This window comes from Cystoisospora suis (genome assembly GCF_002600585.1).
Source record: "Cystoisospora suis strain Wien I chromosome Unknown contig_3041, whole genome shotgun sequence".
Lineage (NCBI taxonomy): Eukaryota > Apicomplexa > Conoidasida > Eucoccidiorida > Sarcocystidae > Cystoisospora > Cystoisospora suis.
Window position 1 is genome coordinate 567 of NW_027155836.1, and position 14,976 is coordinate 15,542.

General features: G+C 55.8%; 2 protein-coding genes across 2 annotated transcripts; both read right to left on the reverse strand.

Annotated features, from left to right (window-relative positions):
- Positions 1–487: 487 nt before the first annotated feature.
- On the reverse strand, positions 488–3,651 carry CSUI_006099 (uncharacterized protein). Its single transcript, XM_068066264.1, has one exon. It carries the CDS (start codon positions 2,707–2,709, stop codon positions 2,455–2,457), a length of 255 nt encoding a protein of 84 aa, XP_067921755.1. The 5' UTR covers positions 2,710–3,651; the 3' UTR covers positions 488–2,454.
- On the reverse strand, positions 3,508–14,405 carry CSUI_006100 (ap2 domain transcription factor ap2viii-3). The gene is made up of 4 exons (XM_068066265.1): positions 11,896–14,405; positions 11,311–11,427; positions 10,203–10,979; positions 3,508–9,915 (listed from the first exon to the last, which is right to left on the reverse strand). Exons 1-4 carry the CDS (start codon positions 13,069–13,071, stop codon positions 4,582–4,584), a joined length of 7,404 nt encoding a protein of 2,467 aa, XP_067921756.1. The 5' UTR covers positions 13,072–14,405; the 3' UTR covers positions 3,508–4,581.
- Between the last annotated feature and the right edge of the window lie 571 nt (positions 14,406–14,976).

The following is a 14,976-nucleotide window of genomic DNA, read 5'->3' on the forward strand; positions in this document are numbered from 1 at the left end:
CGTAACAACAGGTGTTCTCCACGCAGATGTTACGGGTCAAGAGCGGATTGCGGTTGTTGGCGATCGTGCTGCGCGCGGCGGAGCCCACGTCTACCTTCCGTACGAACAGAGTTGTGTTAGCGTGTGTTTGAACAATTGCGAGTGACTTCTGACCGTGTGAAAACTGGGTTTGTCTCACCCCGCTTCCCGACGCAACAAGCGTGGTCTCACGGTAGTGACAGATCACTACAGTAATGTCTTTCATCTGAAACCGATTAAGCTCCCATTCCCCAAGGCTGGACCCTAAAACATCTCTGTGCCTCCCACTCTTCGCCTCTTCGAGGGAGACCACTTTCCCCGCGAGGAAAGTGGTGCCATATGCCTTGCATCTTGCGTCTTTGCCGGACGGCAGCTGCCGCGCAGTTTTCGGGGGATGCGTGTTGGAGACGCAAGCATGCATTGGACTTGCTCAGGACTGACCCGTAGAAAAATTTCGGGTACGGCTCAGAGCTGGGATCACCAACGCTGCTTGTCCCCGAGGCTGCGGAAGACTGTAGTCTTTTCTTTTTCTTTGGAGATACACGGAAGACACGAGTAATGCAGCCGGTGGGATTTCCGCCTCCCCCTCCACCCACCCCCCCGGTAGAGGAGAGACATCTTACGTGCATCTCTTCCCCTACGCGCGGCGGCGTCCCGTGCCATCTGCACTAGTTTGTAGGGCGAAATTGGAGGCAATGAGAGCACGCGTCTGCCTTCCGCCCTCTTGGCACTAGCAACAGCGAGTAGCGGCCTCCCGGCCGGTATTTGGCAGGCTGCGTCGTTCTGCTGTTTCTTTTGTGAGCAGTCACTCCCGCTCCGTGGGAGAGGCCTACGAAGCAGTGCTTTTCTGCTGCGTGTTGCTTTTTTTTCCGTTCTTTGAATGTGCCTCGTGAACGGTTAGAGACGCATGCTTTCGCGAAGCGCTGCCGAGTGGGGCGCGTTGTGTCCCGACGCTGCACTTGCCACCAGAGCAGGCAGGTTTCGTAGGTCAGAGCAAAGTACGGATAGATTCGAGTAGGACTTCTACAAGTCCGTACCCGTGCTTGACCGGGAGCAGCGGCAACCCTAGTCCCCTGTACCGCGGTGGCCCCTTATTCGGTCAGACCTTCGGGGCCACATCAAAGGAGATGTCAGTCAGCTTGGAGTTGAATTCAGCCAGTCTGGCTCTTGTTTGGGATCTTTTTCGTTATATGACTGTGTGATAATGCACGGTCGCATTGGCTACGCTTGGTAAGATGACCAACTCCCGAGGCTGCAGGAACTTAGGGGGGGCCGACAAATCCTCCTGCTGCCGGGCAGGCGTAGAAGGTGCGTCCAGTGTTTGTTTCTGCCGCGGGCTGCCCGTCTGTGCGAACTAAAGCTCCGTCCGAGTGCATGCCAGCAAAAACCGATCTGCTCGCTTGCTGGGAAGTACAGGTGCAGCGACTGATCGAAAATGAAAGCTACAAAACAGATTACCGCCTCTCGATTGCACGCTTGGGCGTCCTCAAGCGCACAAGTGCGTCGCCTGTCCCGGTACATCAAGGGGAGGGAGCGAAGCCGACTGCTTCAGACCCTGAAGAGGAGGGAGCCAGCACGACGGAGTGGGCCTGGCAAGACTATACATGTTAATTTCTCATCAGACTCTTTTTTCAACTCTTGTGTTGGTTACGCGTTGCGCCTGCGTTCTGACTGCGTTTCCGGACACGGGTATCGTACCTCGGGCTCGCACGAGGTGTTTTCATCCAGTGGGCTACCACGGAAGTTGCGCCACTTGATGCGCCAAGCGGAGTTCCGCTGTCTACTTCCCACGCATGGCCCGGTGTCGAGGAAGCTGGCCAACGGAGAAAACCAGTGCTTCCATCGGCTGTTTTCAGAGGATGTGAACCCGACGGCTGTCACGCGGTCCCGTCGCTCTGTGTTCCGCTGCGCAACTCGCCAACCAGTTCACGAAACCGACGATGAAAAAGGCGGAAGCAGCTGCTCTTCCATGTGTCAGCCAGCATGCGCGTGTAGACCGTCTCTTCTGTCGGCGCACTACCTGTCTAAACTGCTCCATAAAACCGTCTTGGACCCGTCAGCCAGTCCGAGAGCTTACGTCAAGACAGATGAGTTTTTCGCTGCCATTGCCGCGTCGCATTTTTCCAGGATTTCCGATTCTGCTACCGCAGGAGTATTAACACGGGGAGAAGCAACAGGGAAGGCAAGCGAAGGCTGTGCAGATTGGCGTTCTTCGGCGGATCGTGGTAGCTGTGCAACTAGACTGAAGGATCTGAGAGGCGCCGTTGCGAACGAGTCAAAGGTGGAACCAGAGGAGATTAATTCTGTGTGCCGGAGACGAGCGTTTGAAGAAGCTGTTATATCTTCTGCTTTAGCCAAGTACCGGGAGATGCCTCTTTTCATCATGTCTGCAGAGCACCATCTGTCTCCTGAGTGGCTTTCGCAGTTCATTCCTACTCAAGAGCTGCTGGATATTCTCGAACCCGAGGTGCGACTGACGCGACCGGAGAGGACCTTTGCTCGGCAATGGGGGACGCCTATTTCAATGGTGTCTCCAGCTACATCTAACAAAATGCCAAGGCCAGACAGAGCGCCATTGGTAGAGAAAGTGCATGAGGCCAAGAGGACGGCTAGGGTTCCCCGCAGCAGCTCCGCGAAGGCGGAGGCGCAGGCAGCACTCACGTTAGCTACCGTGAACATCGCCGCAGACATGATGCGTGGGCGTGAGTCAGGTTTGGGGAGTGGTGCACGGGCTCGGAACCGCGTGATATTAGTCGACCATGAGACGCGTGTACAGAGTGGACTAGATAGCCGCCATCTGCGCCGAGTTAGAGAAGCCAGCCTGGTTTTAGCGGGCAGGGGAAAGAACGGCGCAGTAGACCTCGAGCCGGTGGGGACGCCACCTGACAGTGGTCTGTGTGTACGGCCGATTCGAGACGCAAGGTGGGTGGTTTGTGGCAGTGGAGTGCAGACAGGGAGGTCCTGCTCGCAGGACGAAGCGGAGGCAGCCCGCGGTACGGGTGACGAGGTCTGGCGGCGATGTACCACACTGGAAGCCCCGGAATCAGTGCCGGACGAGATACCTGTAATCTCCAAACGCGGGAAGACTGGGGAACCAGGTGTCACTCTCGAGCAACGTGAGCAGGGCCGACTGGGGATTGCGAACGATCGGTTAGCTAGCTCCGACCTGGGCGCTTTCGTGAGTGATGCCGAGATAGTTGGTTACAGCATCCTGGCTCGCATGACCGCTCCTTATCTCTGTATTCCCTGAGGCCTCGTCGGGCAGCAGGCACGCGTAAGCTGTCTCGAGATCCCGGTGATAGTCTGCCCACACTCAAGCATTATCTGCCTGCCGAGACGTCGACCGGGTGGGAGGATAAGAACGTGCTGTATTCGAGTACGCGACAGCCTCATGCCTGCAGTCCCTCTGCAAATACACAGGTGACTGGCCTTCACCGAACTGAGCGGCACGCGCTGCGTGGTGTTTTTTCCTCTCTCGATTACGGTCCTATGGCTGACCAGACTGCTGCGCGGGCTAGTTATTTGTCAGGACAATAGCTCATCATCAAGTTCATTTCAGCAGAGCCTGCGACACGTGGTGAAGTCAAAACTTCAAGAGTTGACAAACAATCTTCCTTTGTCATAACAGCACACACAACAGCGCTCTTTCTGTCAGTGAAAATGAAACGGGCCTCGGCTCCTGAAGGGATTCTGTCTCCGCGACTGCACAGCTACAGTTACGCTTTGCGTGAACGATCGTCCTACAAGAGCGAAAACCCTTCAAACTGTGGAGCACACACACCACATACGGTTACGGGAAACCACTTGCGCAGCCTGCTGACGGGCCTCTACGATCACAAATTTTTCAAAAGGACATGATTCGACCAGACGATGCAGCGATAAAACAAGAGATAGCGCAGCACATACCTTCTCACACCCGCCACAACTTCACACAAAAAGCTCTTTCGCCGGATCAAGTCTGATGTACACAGTACTGCTGGGCCAATTTGATGTTGTAAGTATGCGAACATGCTTGACGCAACCAGGACGGAAGCGTGAGACACGGGCGGTTACCGCGAACATCGCGTACGGCAAGGAACGGTCTGAGTGTGGGAAACAAGGTAATGAACTCAATGTGATTCGTTTTCGTCGAAGACAACGTCGGGCCCGCCTGGAGCCACGAAGAACACACATCTGTTGGCGGCTGGAGTGAAATGATATCACGAGTAGAACGTAAACCAGAGCAGACCCAGTAAAATCTGGGCTCAATGGCAGTCTGAGGCGCGAGGGCGGCGACTCGTCGACCTTCGTACACATTCTCTGAAATGAGCCACCAGAAATTGGCATAGAACGGCAGCCGAGGCAAGCAACCGAGTATTGAAAGCTCTGCCCGCGGGCAGAGTCACCGGCGTCAGCGCTGAGAACACGCGCACCGGGAAACAACGGCTTTACTGCATCCACGGTCACAGGAAACACGTGCTGGGCTGACCAGTGGGGCCGTAGAAACACTACAAGTGACAACTGAAAAAACTCGGAAACATGATCAATGTTTCTGCGTATGACGCGCTGGACACTCGTGTCCCGTCAGCTTGAGATAGTGTTGCCCTTCATATGCAAAAAGCTGCTGATCTCTGGCATAGACGGCACGTTGTCCGTCTGCAAGCTTGACAGAAAGGCTTCGATTTCACCCCTGAGTCGCCAGGTAGGCCTGTCTTGACTTTCTTCCAATAAACGTCTTTTCTTCACCGCAGCTCCTCGACCCACCGTTCCATCCCTCATCATTTCTGAAATCACTTCTAGTTCTCTCTTCGAACTTCCGGTTCCTTCGAGCGTATCGTCCTCTTCACCATGCTCACCGAAGAATTCACGCCCAGGAACTACTGCCCATCGCTTGCACTCGTCTAGCTGCGTAAGCCAGCACGCTGCATTGAGCACCACATCGTCCAGGAGCAAATCCGAGCCCTCGATCGGAGCCACACCGGCATTCAACTGTCCAGCAAAATTCTGGCTTTGTAGAGTGCCGCTTTTTCGTGTTGGACGACCTAAACCAGGCGTCTGGCGGAATTCGCATTGGCTACGGATGCAGGGTAGACCTTGGACGTTCGGGAAACACGCGACAGACTGCGCCAGAGGACAGGCCCATTCGTAACTCCCTTCGGGTTCATGGAGACGACGGTAGCAATACGAGTTGTCCAGACAGGGACTCTGAATCTGCGGCAGATCTGCTTGGAGAGTACCGGGCTGAGAGCGACCAAGTGCATCTTCAGCCGAAAGAAGCTCAGCGCCGCCGTGCAACTGTCTTCCGCCAGATTTTCTGTCTACGCGAGCCGTTTCGAGGAAACGAGTACTGTCACCGTCAAGTTCACACTCCTCTACGCTACCGCGCGGCACAGCGTCACCCCGAAAGAGCCGCGTCATTCCTCTCAGTGCCAGGCCGAAATCGAAGCCTTTCCGTGGGCAACTGAGATGTGATTCACTGACACTTCCTGCCATCCCGAAGTCCAAACTGCCTCGCGGCTGCTCCGGGGAGCAGGCTTGTCGCCAGATTCCTGCGCCAGAGCCAGCATTTGCGTCGGTGCCTGCGCCGCAGTTCCGTCCCCGACTGCGAGCGGCACAACGCGAGAAAGTGGACGCAGCGAACTGCGTCCTACCACGCTGTCTGAGCCGCTGTTCTTCATAAGCAGATAGCTGCAGACGCTGGTGCTCTAGAACTTGTCGTTGCAGGGAGAACAGCGAAACGCAGCGTCTGGAGAAGAGTTCGATTTGTTCCATTCTTGGACGGAGCCTTCTGACGACCTGTTGAATCTCCCGGCACGCCTCCGCCGCACTCAGAAAGCTCGAGCGTTCCTCTTCCGGCCCCTGCCGGCTCCTTGCTTCTACACTGCTCAAACAACTCGCTTCCTTTCTTTCGGGAAGCAGTTGACCGAACGTCCCGCTGCTCTGGCCTCTGTCGACTTGTCCATCCTCGTGAAAAGTGACAGCGTCGTCCAAAACTGCTGAAAGTTGCGAGGCACACGCAGCGTCGTCGAAGAGAGCGCACGACGTCTGTGGTGAAAGAGACGTCGTAGGGGAGCCTCCCGATAAAGAGGACAACACAGAAGACGCAGCTGTCGTGTGTGGACAACAAGTGGCTAAAGATGGCGAAACAGGCGCTTCAGATGTTAACTTTCGCGAGGCAGGATCGTCCGGATCTGCCTCTGGTAAAGAATCTCCGCTTGTCGGGGTTGACGAGGCGACCAAGATCAGTTGAGAATCGCTTGGCTTCGAGGCAGAACCCTCTGTATCTCCAGAGGTCCCAACCTCCTTTAGCCGTCGAGCGCCTCCCGTCTCCTGTGTGCAAACGTCTGACACCTGCCGGTCGGTAGCTGATCGTGCCGCCGACGAATCTCTGGCCTCGCCTTCATCGTCCTTGTTGGCGACAGACGGAGCTAGACGGACGCCCGGGGCCTCCAAATTTGATGCCACATTGGCATCGACACATTCCGCCTTCCCCTTTCTGTTTTTTGCCGCTCCGACCTTCGTGGCCTCCCTGAGAGCAGACACAGCTGCAGCCAGCAGTCGGACGTTATCCCTGAACAGCTGCTGGGCCAAGGCAGTTATAGCCCCAATTCTCACCGCGGCGTGTTGTCGCTGCCTTTTTCTCTCCTTCTCTTCCTTCTCCTTCTCCAGCGCTGCGCCAAGTCGGCCTCCGAGCCGGACTAACATAAAATACTGCTCAAGGAGCTGCATCGCCGCACGCTCTTTCGCCGTCTTGAAAGTTGCGAAGCTGCAACACGCCGGGCGTTCACTGACCCCTTTCCCACTCACCACACCAACCGTGCGATCTATCTTTTCGTCGCTTGGGGCGTCATCACGACTTCTGGTGTCCCTGTCTACGCTTCTCGCTCCGCTTCTTTCGCGCAAATCTTTGCAGATAGCACCATCCTTAGTACGAGAGGCTCTGTCTACGTCGCAGTCCTGTGTAGGTGGACCATTCGCCTCGCCACTTGCGACGTCTTCATGTGTTCCGCCTTTAACACGAAGGCCGGGAGTCGGCTCGTCGGATGGCATTTGCTGCTCTGCTTGAATCGTCCGGCACGAGTTGACAGTTTCAGCAGCCCTCGGGTGAGTCAAGCCTTCATCCCACCCCGGAATTTCACTGCCTAGCTGAGTCCCAACGGCGGGAGACGCGTCCTGCGTCTGAGATACTCCGTGACTCTCAATGCTTCCATCATTCTGGGCTGTTGTCTCACCAGCTGTCTCCTGAGTAACGAACTCCCCTTCTTCGCCCCTGTCAGCACGGGTTTTACCGTCTGACGCTAACGGCTCATCTATCGGAGCAGGTGCGGGCCCAGTCTTCAGTCTTTTTTGTGGCCCGTCTTCTGTCGTCGGTTCGGCGTGTCCCCGTAAGAGCTGGTCCTTGGCCCTGTCCTCATCCTGCTTGTTCCCGAGCAAGTGAAACTCCTGTTCTTTACCTACTCTTGTTCTCACCTCGCTCGGTTGTTCATGATCGAGTGTTTCCTCACACTGCTCGTTAGGACTCGCCTCCTGTTTTGCCTCCGCGTGTGAGGTCCTCGGTACAACCATCATTTGCCCTGACGCCGTGGTCGATCTTTCCGACGCTGTTGACTGTTCTTCCAGTGCTTCGGAATCGTGGGCCACCTCCTGTGTGGTCCCCCCTACTCGAGATGCGCATGCGGCCTCACAACCAGCGGCTCGAACGGCGGAGGCCGCTTCTACCGCGGCCCTCAGAACGTGGGCAGACAGGGCCTCAACAGCTTCACGTGCTCGAAGAATCCAGTTTTGCTTCAGCTCTTTACCTGAATTGCTTTCTCGGATTCCCGAAGCGTGCTCTAAATCGAGCGATCCCGCCTCTGTCCAGTTCCCACACTGCTGATCAAAAACTGAGGCAAAGGCGCAAAAAAGAGGGGGACCCGCCGCGTTAGCCAAACGTGATAGAGAGGCAACATGCGCATTCACCAACTGGAGTGCAAGAGCCGCGGCTCTTGTTACTCCCGTCTTGCTCGTCTTTGCCTCAAAGTGCTCTTCTCTCCTCTCGAAACACGTGCTATCTGTTTCACCTGAATTTCTCCTACTCTTTCTTCTCTGCTCTATTCCGACGTCTGTAGAGAAATTGGGGTCTAAATCATCGATTTCTTGCGGATTGCCTCCAGGTACACTCAACCGCAGTTGGCCACCCTCCTCTCGGCTTTCCGGCAACGTTTCTCCACATTGATCGGGCTCGCCGTGGTCAAGCACCTGAAGATCTGCAAAGGCATGAAAGAGCGCTGAAGGGAGAGTGGAGACGCTTCTTACGCTCGCATCATACAGATCCAGAGACTGCTGGCCATCCTGCAACAACCTTCCCGTCTCTGCGCGCGTGTGTTCCTCCGCGCCCTGGTCTAACATGGATGTTAACATCGGTAAAAAATTCTCGGCATGAGACGTCTGCAACACATAATCAGAGATCAGGGATCCTGCACGAGGCGCTTCTCGCCCAGTCGTCAGAGCCGCTTCGCCGCCGTGAAATTGAGAACGTAGTCGAACACCGTGGTGAAAGGACTCCAACCAGTCAACCGCAGCTGAATGAGGGTGTTTCTTAGCGCCACTAGCGCAAGTCCGTGGCTGCAGACACGCTCCTTTTCCTTCTCTCGTGGAGCATCCACCTTCTTCCACGTGTTCTTTCACGCAGATGTCCGTTGCTGGTGCCGGCCGCCATGAGGGCCGATCAAAGCAAAACCCAGCGAGAGCCTGCCCGCTCTCGTACTCACTTCTCTTCCGCTTTTGTATCTGGCTCCAGTTTGCTGGTTCTCGAGCTCTCTTGTCAGCTGGTTCATGTGGCTGGCGCTGTACTTTCTGACGGAGGTGGAGCCCGCCGACAGTCTCCAGGTTGAAGGCTCCCGAGCTGTGTAGAGAACTTCCCGAAGTACGCAGATGCTCTGATTCAGCTCTTTCTCCGGAGGGTGAGCTCGTTGCTTCCAGACAAGAGAAGGACCCATGGCCAGTGTTAGGTCCCAGGTGACAATGATTACTTGCAATGAGAGATGGACAGCTTGTCTGCGAATCAGGGGCTGGGTGTGAAGTATGACACGAAGTGCCTTCCCGTCCAGGAGAGTATGCCGCTGTTCCCCGGCTACGATGGCAGTCCGACGGAGACAAAGAAAGCGTACCAGGAAACCGACACTCTAGAGAAGCCGAACTCTGGCAGAGTCTATTCCGGGACCTGTCGTCATTACCACAGGAGGATACCCCCGTATGCAAGGCGGCGCCATTAGCGTCCAAGCCGTCAACGCCTCCTCGTTGGCCTCCGCCTTCAAAATTTCGAGAAAGAAAGCTAGGGTCCCAGGTAGTCGGATGACCTTCCTGCAACGAATCCGAGACACAACCTTTGAAGAATGCTTGAAGCAGAGAAACCGTGATATCTTCTACCGCCTCCTGATGGCCGGTCCCACTGACGACCCGCGACTGCTGGAAACTCTTCTCCCTGTCTTCCCGCTCCTGACAATGCGCTTGAAACGTTTCTAGAACCTTGTCCGTTGCGAAAACGGGCACCGGAGGCTTTTCCATTGGCGGACACGAAGACGGTGCTTTTTCCATGAGCCTCGCCGGTCCTTGTGCGATTTCTCTGTCACCGGAAAACTGCTTCTGAACACAGCTCCCATTGCCACTTCCGGTCTCGCTCGCACCGCCTGTCGGCGTCGGAACACCTGCTAAGGAGTTCGACACAACCTCTGGCTGGTACCGTGCGAAGACTGACGCCGCAGCTGCAACCACATCGCTCTCAGTCACACTCCTGAGCATTTCGCGTGAGCGAGTTGAGTCGTCATGGACTTCTGATGCTGGGGAAGCCGAACGAAGACGGCCCGATTGTGCAACAACGCCGAAAAGGTCGCTCTGGTCAGTCGGACGAATCAGGCTGGCTGAAACTGCCGGACCTCCCTGCGTACAAAGGACCGCGCAAAAAGAGCAGGAAGGCACGATCCGTCACGGTTCGTGCTTGCCGTCGCTGGCTCATTGGACTGCAGCAGCGCACTGGCTTTGAGTGTTTCTGCAGGGAGGCCAGAGAGTGCGCGAGCTCTTCTCCGAGCCGACGTGGGACCACAGTCCGCGACCAAGTGCAAGCCCTGACTGAAAATACATCTAACCACATCTCTCTGCCTACCCGTCAGAGCCCAAACAACTCGCTTTCATACAGTGTGAGCGGATGCACCTGTCATTCGGCATACCTTCAAGCCAGCAGTCGAAAAACGCCCTGGAAGGTTCTGAGGACAATCATCTCCTGAGGCTTTGCCCTGCATTGCACTCCGCGCCTCCGCTGTCATGCCCGCTGCCCCTGCGGTGGGAAATCCGGCTAATCCAATTTGCGAACCACGCAGGACCGCTTCACCCAACTTTGCTGAGTCCCGGCTGGACGCGCAGCTGCTGCCAGCCAGTAATTCGGCCGATCCTCTCGCTCGTCCCAACACTGTACCTAGACCTGAAGATGGCAATCCTGGCGGACTCCCTTGTGGCCGCTTTTTGTTGAATGGACGCCGATGAGCTCTCAAGTTGTCCTCTCTACCAGCTGCACCGCCCGGCAGCGTTGGTAGCACAACTGAAGAGGTACTTCTCTGGCAGGCCGCTTTCTTACTCGAGTCCGCCACAACAGGAGACGTGCTCCCGTGAACAGCCGGGCTGCTCTGGTCTCGTACTGCGGCAGTCGACGCCCAAGTGGCACTTGGGCTGGGATTCACCATATCGGGTTCGTGAGAGGACGACAGCGAAGAACAGTAGCCATTGCTACTTGCGGACATCCCAGCACCGAAAGAGTGTTGGCTTGCGGGTGCTGTATCCGGTGCGGAGGCAGAAGAGACGAAATTCGAGGTATCAGAAGGCGAAGAAAAAGATGAGACGCTGACTGGAGCATCTGTGGTGCACCTCTGTCTCTCAACATCCCCCAGTGCTAGACGCGTCTGCTCCGCTTCCAGCATGAGCGTCTGCTGGCTTGGGACCGTCCCGTGAGTCTGCGAACATAAAAGAACACCAGAGCAAACTACTCGTGATAGGAGAGATCAAACACAAACGGCCCGTCGACAGAAGTACTCATCACGAACGGTCCCCGTCATTCGTTCAGCCTTCCGTAGTTGCCAAAGAAGTCGCCGGGGCGCAAAAACGAATCACGGTCAGAAATCCGCAGAGCCCCCACATTGCCCAAGGGCTGACGACACCCGTAAACAGCAGCTGCGGGAGAAGCGCGAACGACACTGAACATGCATCATCGGGTGCCAACACACAGCCTGCTCCAGGTCATTGATTTTTGTATTATCGACACAAAACGAGACAGACTGCTCTTACCTGCACATAGCGGATGAATGTCTCCGCGAGGCACTTGGCTTTTTCATAGCCATAGTACTTCGCTGAGTACGTGCGCATGCATCGTCTCCCGTCTTGGTAGTAACGGGTACGCCACTCCTGCAGGAAAGCATGAAATGCCGTAGACCCCAACGCACATCAAGCCAAGGCAGATTCGACCTCGATACGACTACGCCCCCCAGGATAGGCAAGCTGTACGTACTAGGGTACAACGATTTTCGCATAGACCCTGCGGCCCGGGATCGCGTACAACGCACTGTCCGCGGAAACCGAAGATCAGACGTGGGAGAAGAGAACAGATGAAGTGGTCCAAACGATACTGAAAAATCTCCTGGTTATGAATACAAACCAAACTGGTGATGAGTCAACTACAGGATTCAACTCATGCTCGACACGTTTTCTACACCATCCTGTACCAAACTAAACCCACTCCCTATATTCATCCCAGCGGTACATTTGCGTACAGACATTCCGCCCCGGCCCTTCGAAAGACTGCATCAGAGCACAAACGCGGGACCACAATCAGAATGTAATACCTTATTCCCACCAAAGCGTGTGATGCCTTACCTGTTTGTCAGGGTGATAAGACGCCTTGTTGTTGCCGATCGTGGCAGTTGCAGATTTGGTCCCGCTGCCTCTCCCCCCCTCCGTACTTGCCGCCGCAGCTCGACGCTGTGAATCAAGGACTCGTGAAGTAACACCCAAAGATCTTCTTTGCGTACCAGGTCCGTCCGAAGCAGGCCGCGCTGAGCAGCGAGGCTGAGAATCTCCTACTGGCGCACCTGCTCCAGCAACCTTTCTTCTCTGGGACACATTCTCTACCGACGACACGTTCGTCGACTTCGCCTCGAGAAGTCGACGGCCATCTCGTTGGCCTTCTTCTAACGACAGCCACTGAGACGCTCCACTCAATAACAGAAAAGAGAGGGCAGAAGCACTCAGCGCGTCGCCTGTAACGCCGCCTAGTTTCTGTGGCCCTTGTTGAAGTTGGCCAAATGCGGGGACACTCTCGTCTACCTTGTTCGCTTGAGCCACCACATCAGAGACACAGCTTGGTGTAGGTGCAACAATCTGTGGCACGGTTGCATACGAAGGACAAGCACTCGCAGCGCCTGCCCACCGTTGCCGTCCTTGTAGATTGACCAGTCCGCGCAGCAGAGTGCTTGCTGCCATTGGAGTAACCATTGAATTTGAGCTCCAGGTGTGACCCTGCCCGTTGTCACTCAGACCTTTCCAAGCTTGCTGCACGCACGCTTCCTGAAGTGAGAAAAAATGACTGGGTTCTACGGTCACAGAGGGGACTGCTGAACTCAAGGACTGCAGCGGCTGTTCACACTTGAAGTCTTTGACGCCCGGGACCGCTGCAAAAGACGCGTTACACGCGGCACCTGAGGAAGATGATGCAGCAGAGGGCGACGCATCCGGACTCGCACTGCACGAAGTGGAACAGGAAGAAGGTGGAAGGACCGCATCCAGCCCACCGCCTAGTGTACACGCACTCTCGTACCGGCCCATGAACATGTCCGCCTGCGTGGGCAACTGCAGGCGGTCCAATGAAACGGCTTCGCCAAGGCCAGGCTCTCCATCAGCCGAAGGACTGCCAGAGGATGTGTCAAATTTCACAGGACCTGCGAAGAAAGGCTGTCTGTGTGTACAGTGGATCGCCGGGACAACCTGAGAGGATGGTTCTGCATAACCTCCCTCGGCACCGCTGCCAACAAACAATCCAAGAGAATCCATCATGGGTATCAGCACACCGGCGAAAGATACACTGAACCCCTTGGATCGAAATGGGAAAGCAGGCTTGACATGCGTTGCGTTCTCGAGCGTACGCCAGGAGAATGATTTGGACCGCTACCGAAGTTCCCACGCGTGATGACAGAAATGTGGAGCCGTGCCACTCAATCTGAACTTGTGGTGAACACACACCAGGAGAAACCATAATCACTCCGGAGCAAAAAGTCGCACACCGAGCAAGGTCCCAACACGGCCAACACACCGTTGTCACGCCCCTGCAACCCGGAAAACGGTTCCAGAAATTGCCCACGCCCCTGGAACGCAAAATCGTGAGAGGGAGACAACTTCTCCGTTTCCGGTACCTTTCACTGGAAGCGTTTCACGGGCCACCCGGCTGGGCTTGGGCTGCTGAAATCGCCGAAGAAAAATAGATGACTCTCCGGTGCAAGGTAGAACTCAAACTACGCCGAGTCACAGTGTCCCCTTGTCCTGTCGTTGCCCCTTGTAAATCAACGTAGGCACCGGACGCACCCAACCGAGAGCTGACACATAATGAAACCTCACTTCTCCGAGTCTGACCGGAGGTTCCTTGCCGCCTGAGGCACACTGGACACGAGAAGCACGCGCGGCGCAGTTTTTACCGCGCAATGGCCACAGCTACAAAGAGGCCTGATTTGACAAGATCCATCAGCGGGAACATGTCCCGGAAACTACGAAAACACATGCAGCGTACGGGGCTTTCGTCCTCGCTCGGGCTCCACGCCACACCCGATCGACAACAACGCACAGCGCCGGGGCTCTAGGTACGAGAAACTTGAGTGGAAGTACGCAGTGGATATCGGCTTCGTTGAAAAGTTAAACAACGGAAGAGTTACAGGGCCAAGACAGCGGAATGTTTGCGTCATGTGGCACTCCGCCCGAGCGTAGGATCACGAGTGAAGTAGCTTCAGACGACGGAAACAGGGGGAGTGGAAGCCGGGGAAAGTGTCCAACAGCAATCGATTTGCGGGAAGAAAGGAGCGATACAGCCATCTGATTTGGGTTCCAGTATCTGGCCAAGCGCGGGATAAACATGCAGAAGTGTTCGTACGCGAGCGGCCACGTGCCTAAAATTGATGCAAACGAGAAGCATTCCTTACCACAATCGTTACGGAATAAAGCACCTGCCATACACGGGAACGGGTGAGCGCCACAGATAGAAGAGCATGGAGAAGTCCGATGGGCGAACATCCGTGCCAAGTTCCATGGCAGCATTCAGTTTCACCACATTCATGAGATTTACGCTGAATTTGAAGACTCTGCGTGAGATGTGGCAGGTCAGGGCAACTCGGCGCGTCGTCACATCTCTGCTTCTCTCTTCTCCCCGCCAGGGTACAGAAACCCACAAACTCGCTCCCACCACCCCTTCCCGTGGCTGTGTACACGCGACAGCCACCAGGTCCGGGCTGGTGGGTGAAAAAGGAGGGTGACGCCTCGTGGTTGGTGTGGAGAAGCGGTGGCTCTCCGTGTCCGAGCATCCTGAAGCAGACCAGACGCCAGGTTGTTCGTCACTACGCTTGGCGCGCCACGCCAGGGTTTCCGTGGAGACTGAATATGTCTCCTGTCACCTCCAGGTCTCTTCGAACCAGACACAGGATTTGTACTGCGGAAGCGAGCCAGCTCATTACCAGTCGCACCTGGCTACCAAGGGGCCAAACTATGCGGTAGCTGGCGAGTGCTGGAGAATATTGATCCCGAACAAAACAGCTAGGCCGATGCGGCTTCCATAGCAGGGCGCAACCGGCTTGCGACTGAGGCTGGGATCTTGGTGGGCGCTGCCCGCAGGGGAGACAGAAAAGTGTACACATACAGTTAGGGAAGCAGGTGATCGATAGGAATCTACTTTAGTCTTGTTGGAACTAAAGCCCTCGG

Excerpts from the sequence above, each read along its gene's own strand:
- CSUI_006099 (XM_068066264.1), bottom strand. The coding sequence starts at position 2,709 with ATGTCTGCGGCGATGTTCACGGTAGCTAACGTGAGTGCTGCCTGCGCC.
- CSUI_006100 (XM_068066265.1), bottom strand. The coding sequence starts at position 13,071 with ATGATGGATTCTCTTGGATTGTTTGTTGGCAGCGGTGCCGAGGGAGGT. Across the intron at positions 11,428-11,895 it reads CTTATCACCCTGACAAACAG|GAGTGGCGTACCCGTTACTA; the intron begins GTAAGGCATCAC and ends GCTTTCCTGCAG. Across the intron at positions 10,980-11,310 it reads CATTCATCCGCTATGTGCAG|ACTCACGGGACGGTCCCAAG; the intron begins GTAAGAGCAGTC and ends TTATGTTCGCAG.